Source organism: Falco rusticolus, chromosome 2 (genome assembly GCF_015220075.1).
Source record: "Falco rusticolus isolate bFalRus1 chromosome 2, bFalRus1.pri, whole genome shotgun sequence".
Classification (NCBI taxonomy): domain Eukaryota; kingdom Metazoa; phylum Chordata; class Aves; order Falconiformes; family Falconidae; genus Falco; species Falco rusticolus.
The window spans coordinates 101,065,273-101,086,133 of record NC_051188.1 but is presented as its reverse complement, the minus strand read 5'-3'; the positions used below and the strand labels follow the sequence as shown (position 1 = coordinate 101,086,133).

Genomic DNA, 20,861 nt, shown 5'->3' with positions numbered 1-20,861 from the left:
TAGATATGAGATATGTTGCAATTTACCGCTGGAGAATACATTAGCCAAGTTTCTATGGTACGAAACCAGCTTCAGCACAGGAATAGAGAAGAAAGGCAGAAAAAAATCACACATATTATTGAAGATGGCCTAAATATTCCTTATTTTAAGCTGTGCCCTTTAGTCAACACAACTAACCTCCAGAGATTAGGTCACTTTCATCTCTCTGGGCCATTACCATAGACTAGCCAGAGCTCAGTGAAACTGAGCCACAAACTAGTGCTAGCTGAGGCTGGTGCATCCAGCGTGCACACCACTAGCAAAGCCACAACTATAGCCAGGCTTCACAGGGAAATAACAGCATTTGATATAATGGGACTTAAAATCTCATGAATGTTGTCAATTTATCAGAAAAAAATACCTATTGCAAAAAAAAAGGACATTTTTCTTTGTTTTCCTCTTACTGTTTTTATTTTCTTTCATCTTGCTAATTATGTGAGCATTTATCATCTGTTTTTATATTGTTTTATCTTTAAAATATTCATTATTCATCTGCAGGAAGATGTACTTCCTCGTTTTTCAGCTTAGCTTCCAGATCTCCTTTTTGTTGGTTTTACTTCTCCTTTTTAGGGAAAAAATGGACTTTTTATTTTTCCTCTCTCCAGTTGTGTCTAATTTCAACGACGAAAGTACTTACTCAGTTCTTTGGTCTGACTACGAGTGAGAAGCAAGCTGTTACGCCATAATTTCATTCCCTGCTGTGTGGGAAGTCAGCATTGCGTCATCCCTCACATCAACAAGAGATGAAGATCCTTTCTTGGTAAGCTCCTTTTGTTTTGATACTCTTTTCTCTTCTGTTCCCCTCTCTTCCCTACAAAAATCTTAAGTGTAAGAGCAGAACCCCCCCACACCTTTTAGTCTTAGTGGTAGGTGTTTTATGTTTTCTGCTTATGCTTAAACATCAAGAACATCCTGTATTTCTGCAACTCAATTTTTACTGTACTAGGGGACTGGGAATTAGCAACATGCATTAGAGCATGACAACTACAAGTCACAGAAAACATAAAGAGCAACCGCAGAAACTTTGATTCAGAACACATTAAGAATTGGTAGTACCCAAATCTCAAGCAAAAAGGTACTATTTGGATATCATTATCAAACAGCTGTTCTTAAATTTATTTGCCAACAAATTGCTTACGTTATTTTGTAATGAAGCTCTGGTTGTATTGGTGAATACATTGACCAATGAATAACTAATGAATAACTAAAAAAATTAAATGTTGCCTTCTTAACATTTAAGGTAAAAGGCAGTTATCGAACTGTCATTGAAGGTAAATCTGTATTAGCCTCTGTCAAAACTGAAAGCCTCAGAATTTTGTTCAATATACTCTTCATATGAATGGCAGAGAGAACCACACCCTCCCTCCATCATGTGCAATTTTGCTGATTCCTGCTTAGATTAAAAACATCTCAGCTGCTCATTTTATAACATAGCTGTATTTAGCAAATTGGGGCCATCAATAATTCCTTGCTTAATCAAAACTGTGGAGTGTATAAACACAGTAATAACAGTTGTGTTACATACAAAGAAAACTGTTAGAGTGGTCATTTTGATTTACAAAGCACTGGACATAACTTGTTCCTTTAGCAGAAATACACATGAACAGATTCATCAGAGAATTCCCAAGGGAAAGGGGGTAGTGGAGAGGCAATCTTTCCTCTTCACAGTGGATTCTTCTCACCTCAAAGGCATCATACCATCTCAGAGAATGCACACAAGATCCGTGTGTAAAATGAACACGTAACAACCACAAGTGTATTTTTAAATTAATAAGTGAATATCCAGATTTGCTCTTAATTCAGCAAATATTTTTGAATCTTCCATTTCTTGCCTGATCCCATCCTCTACACTGCTGTTGCTCTTTATACTCTTTCAGTACCTCTTGATTTGATGTCCTCTTTGCTTCACTAGCTCCAGCATGGCATAGGTGCAACATTTTTGTCCTGGCTGTTAGCGTGGATGATTATATTGGTATATAATCCTGATTATATTGGTATATAATCCTCTTTGCTGCAGGCCTTTCAGAGAAAGAGTTGCTTGACTAATCTCAGGTACAGCCAACACAGTAGATTGTTTGCTTCATTGATGTTGCTTTTATTTGTTTTGCATGATTGTCACATTAAAAGACAACTGTTACTCGGCTGTATTAGCCCACAATAAAGACGCTTAAGAATCCAGGCACATGTAAGAGTAAAATGAACGGTGTGTTGCTTTGGAAGACAACTGCAGTTTACATGCCAGGCCTACAGCAGGTGTAATAAAAAGACAAGATTTTCACCTGGTGCAAATCTAGACAAGGCATTAACATCTCACTTGAATGTTATCGACAGAGGAAAAGACAGCTTTCTTTTATCAGACTTTTTCATCTGCACACACAATTTTCACTATAAATTCTCAGAGCCAGGAGCAACTGGGAACCCTCAAGTAAGTAATCTGGAGCTACTGCTTGGGGTATGGTTGCACATCTGCTTTTACAGTGCTTTGGGTTGTCATTTTTAGTTTGGGTGCTAATGAAGAATGTCCGATTAAAGAAATGGAGACAAAGAAATAGTAACAAAATGCACCTTACAAAACTGAGCCTAAAGGATTAGAAATGATCCAAAGAAAAGTGAAGCCTGCCTGTGAAATGCAGCCACTCCCCACTTAAAAAAAAATCCCATTCAGAACCCTCTTTTCAGCTAGCAAACAAATCAATAAAGCAGCAGGGATTTCCTGTCTGTTATCAGTTTTAATCTGGTATAATGACTTTTGAAGAAAGCTATTGAAAAGTTCCTTTCTCTTTTTCTGTGAAAACGAAACTGGTTCACTGGGTGGGGGTGGAATCAGTTCTAGATCCCTCAGACCTCCTGCCTGTGTATTTTCTAACTGGCTTGCCACTGAAAGTAAATAAAAGAAGAATTTCATTACCATTACCATTGTAATGGCAATAACTCTGTAGGAAAGAGTATGTAGGAGTAAAGTAATATATAAAAGTATGTTTTTAAGAAAAACATTCCATGCTTTTCCACCATAAGCATTTTTCCCTGTGGTTTCATCTGTTTCTGAATTATGCAAGGCCAGTCATTACACCCAAACGTGAGGGGAACTCCCTCCCCTTTTATACACACCTATCATTACTAAATATTACCAGCAAGATCTTTGCTCACCTTCCCCAAAAATTCTCAGGAAGGTTAAAATGAAGTTTAAAATGTCTACTGTAAAAACAGCTCAGCAAAGTTATGTGACACTTAAATACAGCGTAAAACAGATTGTATATTGCTCATCTGCTTTTATTTTATAGGAGGCATAAATGCAATTTCATAATTAAAACGTAAATAAAATGGTTAAACTTTGTCAAAATGTCAGAGCAATGAAATTTCCATTAGTATTCTTGGCAGTGCACCTTTTGCCATCATTAATGTTTTATTCAGGATATATAGCGCTTCTGGAGGGAGGTTGCCTTCAGTGGTGTCCTTGAATAAACAGGTCCATGGGAGTTTACTCTCCCCCCGATTTGGCCAACAGAGATTTTTTTTTTCCTTTAAATACAGAAAAGAATAGAGGGTGGGGTTTTTTTTCCATCTTTCAATCAGTTTCCCTTTGCATTGCCTTCAAGATGACACTGCATAGAACAAAGCTGCTTGCTCTCTGGCTGTTTTTAGCAGAAGGAAAGACCTTACTGCTACTCAACGTTCCTTAGCAGGACACAGTATCTACCAGAGCCTAAAAGTACGGAAAATTCTCTGGTCCTGGACAGGATAACACATAGCAGCAGTTTCTAAGTCATCCTGTCAGACTGAATTTGTACCTGTAGATGACACACACAAAAATACTTGTTGGGACCTGAAAACAGTACACAAGCCACATACACATAGCACTGGACACCCCGATCTGCCTTTCAATTGGGATACTAGCTCAAACGTAACACCGCACCATTTTCAGTTCTACCACCGGTGTGTCTGTTGTTAGCTGAAGACTATCTCCTCACCACAGCTTGCTCCACTGTATTTTTTTGCCTTACTGGACATCTTATCTCCTCTTAGGCAGCACAGCCTGGTAGCTGGCTGACAAATCAAACCCAGAACGAGGACAAGGTCTGTCAGTGGGTCCTGCTGACAGCAAATCACTCTCACATCAACGCGGTTTGAGCTTCTGGAAAGCATTCTGGACCACAGGACGTAAACCCAGCGACCCAGTAAGTTATACCCGCAAAACCTCCCTCAGGATGGCACCTTTACAAAACGTTAGATGAACATTTCCTGGCACACACGTGTCACTAATCGCGTTACTGTCAAGCCTATTAACTGCTGGCACCTCCCAGCACAGGCCTCGAGCCGCGTGTCCAGCAGCGCAAGAGTCTGACACCAGCAAAACACATACAGCCCGTCCCGCCCCGCCGTCCCCCCGCGGCGGCCACACCGGGCGGCGGCTGCGGGGCCTCGGGCGACGCCGCGCCGCGACCAGCGCTTCCCACCCGGCCACGGCTACCCGCCCGCGGAGCCCCTTCCCCTCAGAGAGGCGGCGAACAGCCGGCCCCGCGCCCAGGCCACCCCCCGCGGCCGCCACGGCTGCTCACGCTGCCCCGGCGGGCGGGCGGGCGGACAGGCCGCCGGCGGGGCCGCAGGCGGGCAGCAGGGCCCAGCGCGACCCCCGGGAGCGGCGGCCGGCGGGGTGCCGGCGGCGCGCATGCGCACGGCCCAGCGGCGTGGGCGGCTGCGCGTCGGTGGGGAGCGCCGCGTCCAATCAGCGGGCGGGGTGTGCGCGGGGGGCAGGGGCGGCGGGCGGGTCATGTTGTTGGGAGTCACCTGACCGCCCGCGCCGCAGTCGGGCCGCAGGCTGTGCCAGGGGCGGCCGGGCCGGGGGGAGCCGCGGGAGGACGGGGCTGAGGCGGTGACAGCGCTGCCCAGCGGCCCCGCGCGGAGGAGCGGCAGCAGGCGCTGAGGTGAGCCGAGCCGACTGAACCGAACCGAACCGGCCGCCGTCGGGAGCAGGCGCGGCCGCCCGGTGCCCGTTGGGCTGAAGCGGGTGGTGGTGGTGGTGGTTGGGCGAGGGCAACACCATTCGGGCGGGGGGGGTGGAGGAGGCTGAGGCGCGTTCACGGCGTTAGAGAGCCGCTCCTCCACCCCACCCCCCTCCGCGGCCGGCGAGGTGTCCCGTCCCGTCCCGCCGCGGCGTGGGCGGGCGCTGTCGGACCCCGGGCGGGGGCGGCGGGGGGGCTCCTGCGCTCGTGGGGCCTCCGGGCCGGCGCAGGGTGGGGGCGGAGCCCCCCTCCCCCCCTCGGTGCCGCGCTGCCCCCCTTCGCCCGGGGCGCCGCCGCGGGGTCAGTCGTTACTCTGCCTCTCGTCTCCGCTTCCCGCGGGCGCCCCGCGCGCTCCGGTGACACGGGCGTGCCTCCCCCCCGGCGGGGCAGCGCGGCCCGGCTGGCGGTGCGGCGTCACTCCGCCGCGCCCGCGGGGACCCGCAGCCGGTGCGTTCGGTGCTCGCTGGTCTCCGCGGGAGCGGGGGGAGGTGGGTTCTGGGTGGTAACCGGGGAGGTGCGGATCCTGTCCGCCCTGTGCTGTGCGGCTGGTGCGCGGCAGCTCCGGGGCGTGCTGGAGAGGCAGCGATGGTGACAGAACCGTCACCCGCTTTTCTGTCAAATTCTATTTGCACTCTTCCATCTTAGTATGGCAACGTAACAGCGATCCCACGATCCCAGATTCATATACAGCTGGGCCCTCTAAATGCTTGTTGAGTTAAGAAAGGAAAGAGCACACGTTCTAGCAGTAAAGGAAGAGTAAAGGTAACGTGTGTACAGTTTAATCATGTGGTAACTTCTGACAGACATCAGTTTGAGGCACTACAACAAGGCACTTCTAGTGTGTGAAAAACATTTGACTAGTAACGAAATAATTGTAGTCTAGAGGCACTGTAAATTAAAGTTACACAGCACTCTGAATACTCTAGTAATATGGTCAGTTCTTTAATCTCAAATATGCCACACTGAAGAGAAAACAAAAGAGTATGTTCCTGTCAACCATGGTGAGTTCCAAAGAAAGCAACTAAGATACTCCAAGTCGTATTTTGTGGTTTATGAGTTTAACTTTAAAGGTTACTGAAATGGCATAATTACTCTTGGTTGTCCTAACCCATGTGAGTAAGCCTGTGTGGATGTTAACAAAAAGTGAGGCCTAAAAGTGGCAGATTTGCAGAGAGAAACAGTTGTTGCTGAAAACAATATCCATATTGTATGCTTTGGCGGAAGGGCTTCCTTTCAGCTAACTCCACTGAATCCCTTAGTATTTGGACTTGTTTAGAAGTAATTCTAAAGTACATTTCCCAGTTTAGTCTAAAAAAGAACCTACTCTTGTTGGCCTCGTCCATCTTGTGAAATGAACAAAAGCACAGTAAGTGGGGTGTTCGGTAAGTTGGCTTCGTTAGCACACTCCTGACTCTAACTGGAATGCTCAAGTGGAGGTTTAACTTCCGTCTACTGTATTTTGGAGTGTGTTATACTAAAAAAATCTGCAAGATCTTAGTGTGCTAAATATTTATTTGCTTTTAGTAGGTTCAAAAATCCTTATGCTAAGGATATTTTGAACAGTAATGAACTTAGGTTAGTGTAAGACTTGTCTAGTATTAAAACCCATACCCCTTGCCTGATCATTTGGATCAGGTGGCATTCTCATTGGGTGTAGAGTGGGCATGCCTTTGCAATGGGTTGTGTGAGTCCCAAATAAGTTTGCTCTACGTTTTAGGGAAAGATAACTGGTCTCCTTGTCATGTCATTCCCCCCCTGCCCTCCCCACTTTGCCACTTCTATGAGATGAGAAGAGGTGTTAATATAAATTCTTCGTAGATGTCCCTTTAATTATAGACCTGTCTTTCTCCCTGCACTAGGCATGCTAGTGTGAGGCGGGAGGAGAGGTGCGCTAGTCAAAGGATTCATGTTTATGTTTGAATGCGGGTGTTGTAGTTGTCCCTTAGAATTTGACCACTGAAAGTTTCATGGGGGAGGTTTAGGGGTAGAAAAAACCTTAGTGGTATTTATAGTGTAAGTCCTGTTTATATGCACTCCTTAGTTAAACCATAGGTGACATGTTAGTCAATGCAAAAATGTGGGTAGGACCAAAACTTTGAGTGAGCAAAAAATAACTGCTGAAACAGCCATTAAGTTGTATGAATTCACTGTAGTATGACCACAGTGGGGATAATGTATGAAGAGCCCACCTGCAGCTTTCCCTGCCCCCCACCTCCAGTTCAGAGGTTAGCAGTGTGGAGAGGGGAAAAAAAAACCCCCAGCCAAACCAGAAAGGCTCATTTTGCTGTAACAACGCATAGGCTGCGTCACAAAAGTAACTCCATCTCCAGCAGTATGCTGTATTTTTTGGTTAAGGCCCTTTTCAGGGTGAAAGTAAGTCTTTTTTTTGTTAAGTCCTATGAAGGGAAGCCCTAATATTTTGTATAAATGTTGGTTAGCAGGTCACAGTAAGGCTCAGCTACTGAAGCTTTAAAAAAGAGGGGGGCTCTATGAAGGGCAAATTGACTTTAGAAGCATTGGTGAAATACAAATAAATTGATTTTAATCATTAGACATACATTGGAGAGCAGAAGAGGTAGCCTTAGGGTATCAGTCACTCAAAATCTCTTTAAATGAGAGCTTGTGTCTTAAATTAATCTTTAGAATCATATTGAGGTAATTTGTTTGTGAATAACTTCATTTGAACTGTCAAGATAATGTTTGTAGGTGTTTGTCTGGATTCCAGTGTTGACCCGTTGACTAATACTTTGATAAGTAAATAGGTAGTGTCTGTTTTCCCTGTTTACACTTATTTTAGGGTTAGTATTGTATATGGTACCATCCCAAAAATACTTCATTATTAGCTCAGCTAGTAAGGCCGTGTCTTTTAATATTGTGTGTCAGATAGGAAATGGTCTACAGTTTCCTGATGCAGAAAGTGAAACACAGCTTTATGTGATTTGGTGGAGGTCTTTACTAGAATTACCATTTGAAGTCTGGTAGTCTGCTTTTTTTTTTTTTTTTCTTAATATATAAGTACTGCCAGTTCTGATGAACCTGTTTTCATAGAAATGCTTGTGAAGTTCTTTCTGACTTGGATCTAAAATATTCATAGAATTTTGTTTGTTCTGCATACTGTGAAGAACAGTTGTATAAACAAATCGGAGTTAAAAAGCTAGTACCAGAAACAAGATTATGAATATAATTTCCTGAAAGAATTTCATTTGACTTGCGATGTATTTGCTTCTCAGTTCTTTCAGGTGGTTTCTTCTGTCTTTGAGTTAGATACATTAGAACCTCAGATGGTTAATTTATTATAAATTCATTTGTTATAAACATTTTGACATACATATTTGTGAATGGATTCTGGCAGTCATTAAAATAATTCTTGTGGTTTAACTGTGGCAGAGTAGAATATGTAGCTATAAATGCAAAGGTGTTTGTCCTTTAAGTAAAGATGAGGGTTGACAGTAGATGTTAGTTGAGTGTTGTATGTTATGCCAGTCAAGCCCTTATACTAAGTGAATATTTTATTATCTAACCTAGCTCTTAAAACAAACAAAAAAACAACACACACACACAGTTTCTACTAGTAATTTTTTTTTTGGCATTGTGTTTGTGGGGTTTTGGTTTTTTTGTTGTTGTTACGTGTTTTGGGGTTTTTCTTTTTAGGTGAACCATGCCTCTAAGAAGTCTGTCCATTGTTGTAATCTTCTCAAAGTTAACTCTGAATACCAGCAGAATCGAAGGGTTACAAGTGATGGGAATTTGCTGTAAAGGAGTCTCTGAAATACCTTCAGTCCCATTTCATTTTTTAGCTGTGCAACAAACCATGTCCCACAACATGATTTTTACCCCTGATCCAAAAGTTAAGCAATTAGTGTTGTGAAAAGTAATGGTGAACAGCAAAGTAGTAATATTTTTTTCTGGCTTTGGTATGGGCTGCTTTGTATCATCTTCTGATGGAAACGATTCAAACCTCTGCTCTGTGGAATATTTCTATGATTACATGGTATCAGTCCTTTGTTTTTTTCCTTTCCCACCTTCTGGATCCTTGTGACTACTAGGAATCTCAGGTTCCACCCTTCCACTGCTCTCCTTTGAGCTCAGAGTTCTCATATAACTTGCAAATATTAAAAAAAAATATGAATATTCAGGCTTTAAACCTGGAAAAACAAATTAAGACTCTCAGCGCAGACTTAAAACTTGCCAGACTTCCCGTGATTCTTTTTAATTCTCACTTGTGACTTGAAAAGAGTCCAAATGCTGTGGTAAGAATTATGTTGCAGAAATACAGCCGAATACTTTTTTAAAAGCTCATCTATGTAATTAAGCTGTGAGCAATATCATCCTGGTGTTTAGACTAATAAAGATTACACTTTAGAATTTTAATTATGAATATGCTAATCATCTGAAGATGAGACCTACTTTTTTCTAGTGGTGAAAGCACTGCCCTTACGAAGCAAAGCTTACTTTTTGCTTTTTTAATCGGTTTTTTCTTTTAAAGTCATTTTGAACTGAAGATGGGGAAGCAATAAACATGAACACTAAAATGCTTGTTCATTCCTTGTCAGCATAACGTGAATCAGCAGCTATTAGCTGCTGTAGGCGTTCATCTGTAACATAACTTTATTTCCTTAAAAGGAGAGGTAGCCAGGGGCAAGGACATAGATGCCACACTTGAGAAAAAAGCCTTTGCAGTGTATTTTGAATAAACTGTCTTGTAGCCAAACTGTCTTGTTTTAGCAGTAGTAAATGATAGCTGTCGTCCCTTTGTACTTTACAGCTGTGGATGACAGAATTTTTTTGTAGGATAAAGTAAATGTAAATCTCCACCCTGAGGGAACTGGGGGAGATAAGTGACCTGCTGGAAGTTACTCAGTAGATCAGCGTAGGAGTCAGAAATAGTACCCAGAGTTTTTCTCCAAACTGTTTTTTTTCTTTTTTGGCAGGGTCTACAATGCCTTTTTTCCAACTGCTCAGGAATTCAAAGTTTCTAAAGAGTACAGATATGATACAAGCATTGTGATAGCTGAGCAGACCTTTATTGTGTGCTTGGTTGATCTTGCTAGATATACCATGATGGTGATCACAACTGAATTTGCATTGGTTGTGCATCCAAGTTCACCCAGCTGGGATAGCAGTGACAGCAAAGGTGTCACACCTGGGTTCTGCAGCTACTGAAGGAAAGCTTCACTGTCTGCTTTCTCTTATTTCAAGAACTTTACCTGTGTACAACTGCCAGTTACTGTGATTACTAGAGAGGATTGATATCCAGCGTGGTGTTAGTGTATGGTTCTTCACTAAGTAAGTAAAGACAAAGGAATACTTTTTTAGTAAACTGGGTAACTCATGGGCTGGATCATTTACAGGAAATGCATGGTAGCTGAAGGTTAGAAAAAAAACCAAAACCCATACATGTAGACTGTGTTGATTGTGATGGTAGAGCAACATAATTGATATCTAGGTCTAGAAATAAAAGGTTAGCTCTTCTCTTTAGGAGTATCTGAAATGGATTTATGGACTGATGGCAAAGAAGTAAGAGGCTGTTGCTCTTAAAGAGAAAGCACTGAATTGATAGGATCTAACTCCTGTAGCTCCTGTATTTTTTTCTTGGCTCTTGCTGCTATTATTGTGATCTTAATAGAGCTTAAGACAGAAGAACCACAGGTCAGTTTGTTTTGGTTTATTGCCCTGCTTGCTTTTAAGTGTATTGTAGGTGATGGTAACAAAGTACAGTCCTGTGTTTCATTTGACAGTGAGTCTTTCACAGACAGTCATTAGGTTTGGATGCTAGACTGGAGAGAATCCAAGTATCTGTGGGTTCCCATTGTATCTTGGTGACCATTAGATAGTGGATTTTCTTTTTCAGGTCCGTAGATTTACCACCAAGTGTTTAAATTGTAAGTTTGGCAAATTGGCTATATCTTTCCTGAAAATGTAAGCCTTAAAGTAGGAAAGGCGTGACCGTTGTTGATTTCCATGTATTTCTGTGCTCTGATTTGGTATTTTTAAAGACATGTTAAACATTCAAACTCAGAATGTTCAAAAAGTATTTTGGTAAATGTGTACACAAATCATAGGTGTATCATAATGTAAATAGAAGAAGTAATGGCAGTGATTTGCACTCTGGAACCTGTATCTCAGTTTTAAGGGCCATTTTAGCCAACCTTAAAGTGTCTCAGAGCCTATGGAGCTCATTTCTGAGACTCACTCATTCTTTCTAGTTGTGAATTTTCTTCTAACACCACCACTGGATCTTTCCAGCATCAGCTGGTCCAATGTTCAAAAAGCTATTTAGCTGTAAAGCGTGCCTCTTTGTATGTTGAAATATCACCCTTTTCAGTTTTTGTGGTGTTTGAGTATAAAGTAAAGGACACTGAATTAACTTCTGATAGCTGTCTTATTGTTGTCTGAGTTAATTCTGTAGTAAAATTCCTGGCAGCTGTCATAACAGCTGGAGGTATCTGCCTGCCTATTTTTGTCATCTTTGTTCAGAAAGAATGGTGCAAGTATACAACTAACCAGCTATAGGCATACAGAATTGGTGTTAACTGTCTCTTAAAGTGCTGAAAAGCTTAGTTGTAAACAATATGGCATTTTGGGGGATTCTGTAACATTGATGCAAAATGCAGGATACTGTTTAAATCCTCACTTCTGCTTGGAGGAAGTTCTTAATTCACTGCATTGCATATTAGTATGCTTTATTTATTTAGTCACTTTGGTTGATTTTTATGATCCTGTATGTTTGACATTCATTATTAATAAAACATTTTGGACAGTGCGTTCATGTTCTAGAAATTCTCTACAGAAAAGCTGGAATTTTTTCCTAGTTGTCCAGTGGGAATCTGGGTAAGTGGCAGTGACATGGGATAATTGCTGCTGATTTTAATATTTGCAGTGAGCTGATGGGTGGTACAGTTGCTTTGTTGTACCAAGGTTTTGAATGTTGTCTTAACATCTGCATCTTACTGCTATTGCTTTTGGTTTGCCATGTAACTTTCCCCTTTGAATGGGATTTCTGTTAATCAGCTTTTTGCAACCACAAAGGATTTAATCATTATGGCACATGGTGAAGTTTGGGCTCAACAACAAAAAAAGGCAGATGCTCATATTGAGTGTTGTATGTCAGTATGCTCAAGACTGTTTTACTGTCCTTTGCATAATGGGGAAAACTGCTCCTCAGCATTAAATACTTGAGACGGTGGTACTGCGTCAAATCCTGACTCTTAGGAGTGACTTGCTAGAAAGACCTATTGTAAAAGCATTTACTGTTTTTATTATTTTACTATGTATGTACATATTATATTTTAAAGTAGGTATTATTATATAATACATTATTTCTACACCTATATCTATTATTCAAAAGCATGTGGGGTTTTTTTGTGAAATGCAATGTAGAACTCTTTTCCAGGACCCAGTGATTCTCTGATTTTTCAGACACCTGTTTAAACATCAAGCAGTTCTTTTGCCCTGTCACAGATATATGGGGGTAAGCTGGTTTCTGTGCGTGCTTTTGTCAGCTTTAGTGACAGCTTGATGCTTCAAAGCTTCCTTCACCCCTCGTGTAACACTGTGTTGACCACAGGATGTTGAGAGCAGACTTTTACATATTGCAGTTGTGCTACTGAGCACATCAGTTAATCTACCTTGTGCCAGATTTGTATGTGTGGATGAGGAATATATCACGCTGCTATGAATTATATCCTAGTAATATGTTCCTATTCTTATGCTATCTACTCCAAGGTAATATGATTATTATTTTCCTTCTGTAACATAGCAACAGCAGTTCCTTATAGCTTTGTCTGGTGTCAGCCATAATAGTCATCTTTTGCATATATACTTTTTTTTAAAAAAATGTATAGAACGAGGAGACTTTATCGTTTACCTAAGGATCTGCACCAAGTGACTAAAGCAGAGGTTGTGGGGGAAGGAAGTAACTATTTGTTCTGCAGTCAGCTAGGAGTGAGAGTGGTAACAGGTTGTAAGCGATCAGATGAGCACACCTGCAGTCTTAAAGTACCTTACACTTACTAGACTTCAAATTTACCTCCACGTTAATAATTTGAATGCATGAGAAAAATGAGCCTTGGATGAAATCTGTATTTGCCAATGAGTCTTGATCTTGCTTTGATGTACTTGAGAAAATGTATATTCCTTTTTAAAATGTTGCGGTGCAAATTTTCATTAAGATAATTAACATTAAGACAATAAGAATTTTGTATGTTCTTAGAAAATAAATTTGTATGTATCTGGTCAATTAAAAGTAGAGATGTCCAAATTTACTGAAGATACAGTCATTTTACAGGTAACGGCTAGGTATAGTTTTCTTGTTGATTTGTACGCCAAAAAAAATACTGAGTTGCTTCACTTTGATAAAGCAGAATAAAGTTTTTTTTATAGCCAGTATTTAGAAAATATTTTTTTTCCTCTTAGTCAAAACATTTTTTTAATCTCAAAGTCACTGTCTAAAGAATGGGAACTTCATAATAGCATGCTTGGTTGATTCAGCTGCAAGTGTTTCTTTATGTAGTTTTTATATTAGCATGTGTTCATATGCGTTCTCTCTTTTTTTTTTTTTTTTTCCCCTCTCCCTCTCAAGACAATGAGGTTGTTAGGTGTGCGGAATTTCAGGTGAGAGGAATTTGAGGAATGCTCTTGTACTAACAGTACTAGTTTTCTTGCACTAACTGAGGATTTGTAGTTAGTGAGTTTTCATGTTCTTTAATCCTTTCAACCTGCATTGTAAGGACTATTTTAATGAGAATCCAAAAAGATCTTCCAAAACTTACTTTTGATGGTAACTGCTGTATCAAATATCTTTAAAGAATGTTCTTGGATGTTTTTGTTTCTTTGAGTCTTTTGCATTCAGTCATGTGGTTGTTCACTGGCACTGACTAAGCAAACAGTGATTTAAATATACAGTCATCTGCTGACTTTTGAAATACTTTTACAAGTTATCTGTACCTGCTTTTAGTTTTCTTTATTTAGGTGTTAATTTGAGAACAAAAATAGCATGGTAGAATAGGAGTTTTAGTCTGGCTTCCAAGGAAATAATTTGTGTTATTGTTGTTTGTAGTATCAGTTTGCCTTCTTTTAGGTAACATGTTGCTCCTTTCATTTGAATTGTTGGGGGGGAGCGGAAATTAATCTGGTGATATTTGTAGCAAATTAAAATACAGAGACTACATAATTACATAAAATGGATACCTGTACTGGGAGGAAGAAAGCCTAGAAGGGCCTGTCCTTGTAGGACAGTTGCAGCATGAGCTTGTGAGTTAAAAATCGGCTTTAAAAAGTGCCAGTGAATTGTTTTCTCCACACCTTGTCACCCTCTCTGTCCATCCATAAGTGAAACTAATTTTAAGAGTTTGAGTGCTCCAGGAGAACAGTTGAAGAAAAATTAAACAGTTTACAAGAGAGATGTACTTTTCATTTTTGGTACAACAGAAAGTGTTATTGCTGTGGATATGTATATAACAAATCTACTTATGGACAAGTGTATTTTGTACTCATATGCCACTAGAAAATCTAGTTGGCTGTCATGACAAATATGATAAATGTGTTACCATGCCTTTATTGCACAACTGGAGAACAGAATTAAGACATTCACAAGTTTGACCTCTGTTAGTACTTCTCTACAGTGTTACAGCTTTTTACAGTGGTTACATTTTCCCTTTCCTGTTTGATGCTTTTTGTTTTCACCAGCTTTTTCAGTCTTCTGGTTCTTTTCCATTTGATTTCTGTGTTGTGTATGTGGTTAGTTTTACAGTTAGATTTTATAAAGAAGACTGAGAGGAATTTAGTGTTTGAATGTGGTGAGTTTTTTGTTTGTATTTTTAAAGGTTCTTTTAAATTTTGAAATGCTTAATACACTGCTGCATTTTATATTTTAGATACTTCAAAAAAACCTTGCATCCTGTTTAAATATAGTGGGGATACAGTTTGGCTGATGAAGTCTTCAACATTGGGAAGTACAACATTCTGTCAGAGTAAAGTGCTAAATTGAGTTATACTTAAATTAAATATTTATTTTCACGTCTTGAGAAACAGAAGGTAGTGTTTCAGTGTTGAAACTTGATTTTTTTTTTTTTTTTTTTGGCAGTAGCAACATTGGAAGCTCACTATCGATGCTTCAAGTAGGTTGCATACTATTTTGAAAGCATGTTGTGTGCCTTGTGGTCATCAAGTGGAAAGGAGGATTGACTGTCCTCTGTGTATCTGTCTATATATAAACAAGCTACTGTTCCTTCTAGCCTTCCACGCTATGAAAGTGTATTGAGCTGAAGTGGATATTATTGGAACTGATTATTTTATAAGGGAAGACTCAAGAGCAGCATATATCATACATGGGCTGTCTATCTGAGGGTTGGGAGGACTTGGCACTTCAGAAGAAGAAAGAACCTTCGGAGGTCTCTCTGTAACTAGTCTCCTTCCTAGGTGTTCGCCCTAAAATATGTCCTTATCTTGAGTATTTCCCTGTGCTCCCCACCACCCTGGCTTTAGTCTTCCATTTTGTCCTCTATTCCCTTTTGATTATTTTTTTTAAAAAAAACCTTGCAGTAACAAATATGGAGTCATACTTTGTTAAACTGTATGTGTTGTAATACCTCAGGCATATGATAAGTTAAGGATATAGAGCAAACAAATTAGGAATACGTGATTTGTTTATATTGCGCTGCTTGCTTTTCATAAGTTATTATAAGAGTAGAATTTAATAAGTAACTGTTTCACAGGGAATTATTGAATAATTCCCATTTAAGCTGATTGGAAATTAAATATTTCCTAAGTAAACAAATCTCTGTAGTCTTGTCATTAGGTATATGAAAACATTTAAGCTGTTTCTTTTGCTTCCAAAAATAAGCCCTTTAGGGTTAACAACATGTGGTATAGCTATTAGTGGGGAGAACTAGTTTCTGCAACTTTTTTTTTATCCTCAGAACTTTCATTTTAGAAACAAAACCCCGATATTGTATATTTAAGAAATACTCCAAAACAGACTTAGTTTATCTTTGCCAAGGTATGATCTATACATTCTGTTGGTAGAGTTGACTGAAGTTGAGTGTACAGAGTTCCATGAGGGAGTGGGAAGGGCAGGTAATGCTCATGCTCTGCACTTCACCAGAGTCCAGGCTGGTCCTGTGCTACTACTGACACTGGAAATGTGGATCTCTCTTCTCTCTTTCTGTGCAGAACATCACTGAAAACACCTGTATGCCATGAAAAAAAACTTGAGTAATGAGTAACCAGGAGTACAGCTGGCAGAGCGGTTGGCTTTCCCCACTGCCTTTAAAAATGGCCGTGCCCTCCTCCCCCTCCCCATGTTGTGAAAGTTTCCCATATTTAAAAACTGGGGATTTGCATTGGCTACAGTTTTATTGTTGTTGGGAGCTGACATATCATAACAACCTCTGTTGAGCAATGTAATGATCGGGTAGTCCTGTCTCAGCTGAAGTGAGTCTCAGCAACTGTGCTCAGTTACAGTAACTCCTGGGTAGAATAGTCCATTGTAATCTGAATGCTTGGTTTGCTAAGGTAACACTTGCTGTAGTAACACCACGTTTTCTTTGCAGGACAGTTCCAAATGTGATTATGAGGTTTCTTGATCGAGCTTTAGATACAAGCACACTTCTTATTAGGCTTTTTTCTTTTTCTTTCTTTTTTTCTTTAAACTGGAAGAAAGGCTTGATCCAAAGAAGACAGGAATTTAGAAATACAGTCTAAAGATCAGACTTGGAAATGCTGTTGAACTTTGTACTCTGTAGGAGGGCTGACTTCTCTTCAATGCTTTTTTTTTTTCCCTTTCTCCCCCCCGCCCCCAAATACTACGGAAGTGAGGAGCAGCTTCAGGACTGTTTTATATGTAAGCTTATTTCAAGGTTTTAAATATCATATAACTCTTACTATTGTTTGTTATGCAATAAAGGCTGTTATTTCAGAACTTCGATGCTCTGTTATAATAGGGATTCCATTGCCAGGTGATCTGAGTCATAATGATCCATTAGGAAAGCAAACTTCTAACAAGCATGACAAATCAAATAGTCATGAGCAGGAGCGGGGGAAAAAAAGGCTGCATTTAGGGAATTAAGGCAGGTGGAAAATAGGAGAACAAATCTGCTTTAAAACCTAAACACCAACGTGCTAGAGAGAATGAGTGTTTTACCGATGCCTGATGAGTTTACCAAACTACTTTTGAAAGAATGTAGAACACAAATATTTTAGTTTGTACTGGGTGAATCTGTAAATGGAAGTCACGGAGTATTTTGGTGTGTTTTGACTTAATACATGTTTTTTTTCTCTTTACGTTTTCAGTGTTGGAGTCAGAATACACTGATAACTAAAATGAAAGCTTAAATAAATCTTTAGGATAGTGGTAAAGTTATGACTCAATCGCTTGCTGAGGAAAAATCTGTTCTTTATCACTGAAGTCACATGAAAAACTGTTCCCTTTTTTGATCTGAGACTACCAAAGCAGTACTTTAAGATGTACTTATTAAGGTTTGTGTACTTTAAATGTCCATGAGTATGTATTTATATATTAACAGGTATGATATACTGAGTATTAGTCCTAAAAAGAATTGGAACAGGCAATACATGTTTAAAAGTTGGCTGCCTGTGTTTTAGTGTCAGTAGGTTCTTTTTGGGATATGACTAATGTGTACAATTAATTTGGGGTTTTTTTTTTCCTCTAGATTTGAAGAACAGAAGCATGCTTTCCACTGAGACTTACACTACCATTTGTGATACAGAATGTCTCTAAGTGAGAAGAATAGTGTGGTTTTTGCATATGAATCTTCAGTACACAGTACCAATGTACTTCTCAGCCTTGATGATCAGAGAAAGCAAGATATTCTTTGTGATGTTACTATTTTAGTGGAAGATCAGCGATTTCGAGCTCACAAAGCTGTGCTTGCAGCTTGCAGCAGTTACTTCCTTGCAAGAATTGTGGGCCAGGTGGATGCTGATCTTATCATCACTTTACCTGAAGAGGTGAGTGTCACTCCCTTCTGTATTTTACCTGCCAGTGCTTCTAATCCATTTTGTCCAGTTCTAGTTTACAGCAGGCTGGTGCTTAACTGAGAAGTTAACGTAAGGGATTTAAGAACTGAAGAGTAGGAATTTTGAAGTTGTAAAGCTGCTGTTGGTTGAGGTAAAGGCTGAACAGATCAGAGGGCATGTTACAGACTGAAGATACGTGAATGCTGTCTTAGGGAATGTACAGGGGAGATCTTTTCAGTTAAGTACATACTACTTTTAAAATTGTGCATGTTTCAGAGCATATAAGTCCGTCAAAAAAACAGGCCTTAAATGTTAAAGAGATATTGCAGAACTAGTCCTCCTATATGAAAAGGGAATACTTCTTGAGTAATAAACAAATTAAAGGTTAAAATGGTAATACCCTTAAATCGGTATTGTTAAGATTTGGTTTTATATGTTTGAGTAATACAGCTGTGCTTATATTCCTTGCTTGCTGCTTATTGCTCTTAACAATTTTATTCTGCTGATTTCTCCATCCTTTTTACATACTGATCCTTTGCAGCTTGTTTTTCCTACTGTTTCATTACTTTTAAGACTGAAAAAATTTATTGCAATTACATGCTTTTCTTTTTACTCATATAATACGTATTCTTAAATCAGATTAATTTAAAGGGAGTGAGCCAGAACCTGACATCTGTAGGAAAGAAAATTTATTGTTACATATCTGAAGTATCAAAGACTTGTAAAGATTCCAGCTAGTATTATAAGAGGCATGAGGCAAGCAAGTGACTGGATTTTTATGCAAAATGCTGTGCTTGTAGCTGAAGAGTGAAGAGCCTCCAAGTGCTCTGATTGCACCCATGGTAGGTGTAATCTTCACAGTTAGCTGTTAAATAATCAATGGCTATCTGGGAGGTAGTTTATGGTAACTAATTTTTGGGATGGGGAATAACATAAAGCTGTTGGCAACTAGAAACATTAAAGTTGGAGGAAACGTGTGCATTAATAAATATTAGTGCCATTGGAGACGACATTATAGACTTGTTTATTTATGAGACAGTGTTGAGTTTTAACGCAGAGATTACTTACTTCAGTAAAGTAGCTACCTTGCTGGCTTTGTAACATACTGAGGTAAGCACAAGGAATTTCTCTTACCAGAGTCTTTCTGATAAGCTATAGGAAACTGAAAGGCATTGAGCGGTCTCTTTAAAGAGCTTCAGTAGTCTTTGTGATTCATTATTGATCAATGAATTTGTTACAAAATTACATTATAGTGTAATACCAGTATGTCACCTTTACTCAAGCTTCTTGCTGTGTCTCTGTGTGTTCGTTTCTTCTTATACTTTTTTCCCTAATGGCTTAATGTGTTGATAGTCTGAACATCTCTCAGATTAAAAGAAAAATAATGATGGGAGCTGATGTGGAAGGGAAGTAGGATGCTGGGGGACACAAAGGCATGATTTGGAGTAAAAGAGGGGAATGAGTGGGCTGTAAAACTTCTGATATTGAAGAGAGAATTTTGCTTTGGGATAATGGGGAAAAAGTAGGATATTGGAAGAACAGGAATGTATGTAAAATTCGGAGAGGGGGAAGAATAAGTAATGTATGTCGGAGCTGGAGAGGGGAAAACCAGTCTCTGGTACAAAGCAACAGTGTTCCCAACCACTGAATCCATGAAATAAGCCTGAGTTAGAAGGGACCAGAGTTTGTAAAGAAAATGGAGGAATCTAATAATCCTAATAATTGCTACAATGTAGACTTAAGAAGACTCTTAATATAATTTAGTATTACTGTTGTAAGAACTGAATCTACTGAAGCAGTAAAAAAAATTAAAATACTAACAGTAAATCTTTTAATCGTTTGGTCTAATCACTTGGTAAAATCGTTTTAAGACCCAGCAACTTGATTTTGGCAACTGGTAAATAGTTCAAAATGAGTCAGTTTATGAAGCTGTATATTTGAGAGGCAAACACTGATCACATGGTTTGACAAGCAATTAAAAAAAATTAATCTTTTTAATCATTCAGAGTATTTGAATTTTTAAAGTGAAAGATACCAGTCCACAGTCTGACATACCAAAATATTTTTGGAATTAAAGAGCTACATATGTATTATATTGTAAAGACTAAGTATTAATGTCTTGGTGTAGTTACTGTGGTGTTTTTCTACCAATGTTTTTAACTCAGACTTTCAGCCCAAATACAAATTAAATAAATGACTACTTCAGGATTTGCTTTTCTAGGTCAGTCAGACCAAGAGCCTTTCTAGCATTCTGCTTTGTTTGAGGATAGCCAGCTAGAAATGTGTAAGAGAAAGTGAAAGGAGTACAGTGTTTTTTTCCCTTCTTGATCTTTCCAGTTTTTAGCCCTAAGTTTCTAACTTGTACAGAAAGAACATACAATTTTGAAATACTGATGTGTGTTCTATTTTCATGTATGAATGTCACTTGTTTGTACACCCACTTTGATGATTTATTGACTATACTAGGTTTGAAGGCTTCTTGCAAGCTTATGGATAAACTGTCTTTTACACTCCCCTCCCCACATTACTAAGGGTGAATTAATGTGGTGGTATAATCAGTAGTCTTCTCTCCAAAGTATATTTCAAATGCTATTTTAAGAATTCTTTAGATAGGTAATAAGTTTTTACAGACAGCTTTGCTGAACTGTCTCTGCAGATCTCTTCAACTTCCTTTCATGTGGTGGTTGTGTTCTTTAAAAACAACCACTAAACAACCACTAAAAAAACCCAACAAAAAGCAAACAGAAAACAACCCCAAACTTCAACTGATTCCTAAATTAAATTGCATGTATAGTTAATTATAAAGGACATACTGCTTTAGCCTTCACTTGCAGAGAAAGGCTA

General features: G+C 39.6%; 1 protein-coding gene across 3 annotated transcripts in view; it reads left to right on the top strand.

Annotated features, from left to right (window-relative positions):
- Window positions 1-642: 642 nt before the first annotated feature.
- BACH1 (BTB domain and CNC homolog 1) overlaps window positions 643-20,861 on the top strand; it is a 44,650-nt gene continuing 24,431 nt past the window's right edge. For 2 of the 3 annotated variants that reach the window (XM_037377673.1, XM_037377671.1), the window contains exons 1-2: window positions 4,829-4,961; window positions 17,711-18,008. In XM_037377673.1, the coding sequence (XP_037233570.1) occupies window positions 17,769-18,008 (240 nt within the window). In that variant the 5' untranslated portion in view covers window positions 4,829-4,961; window positions 17,711-17,768. Of the gene's footprint in view, window positions 800-4,062; window positions 4,215-4,828; window positions 4,962-17,710; window positions 18,009-20,861 lie in introns of those variants that run through there. The other variant, XM_037377672.1, reaches the window with a different exon arrangement.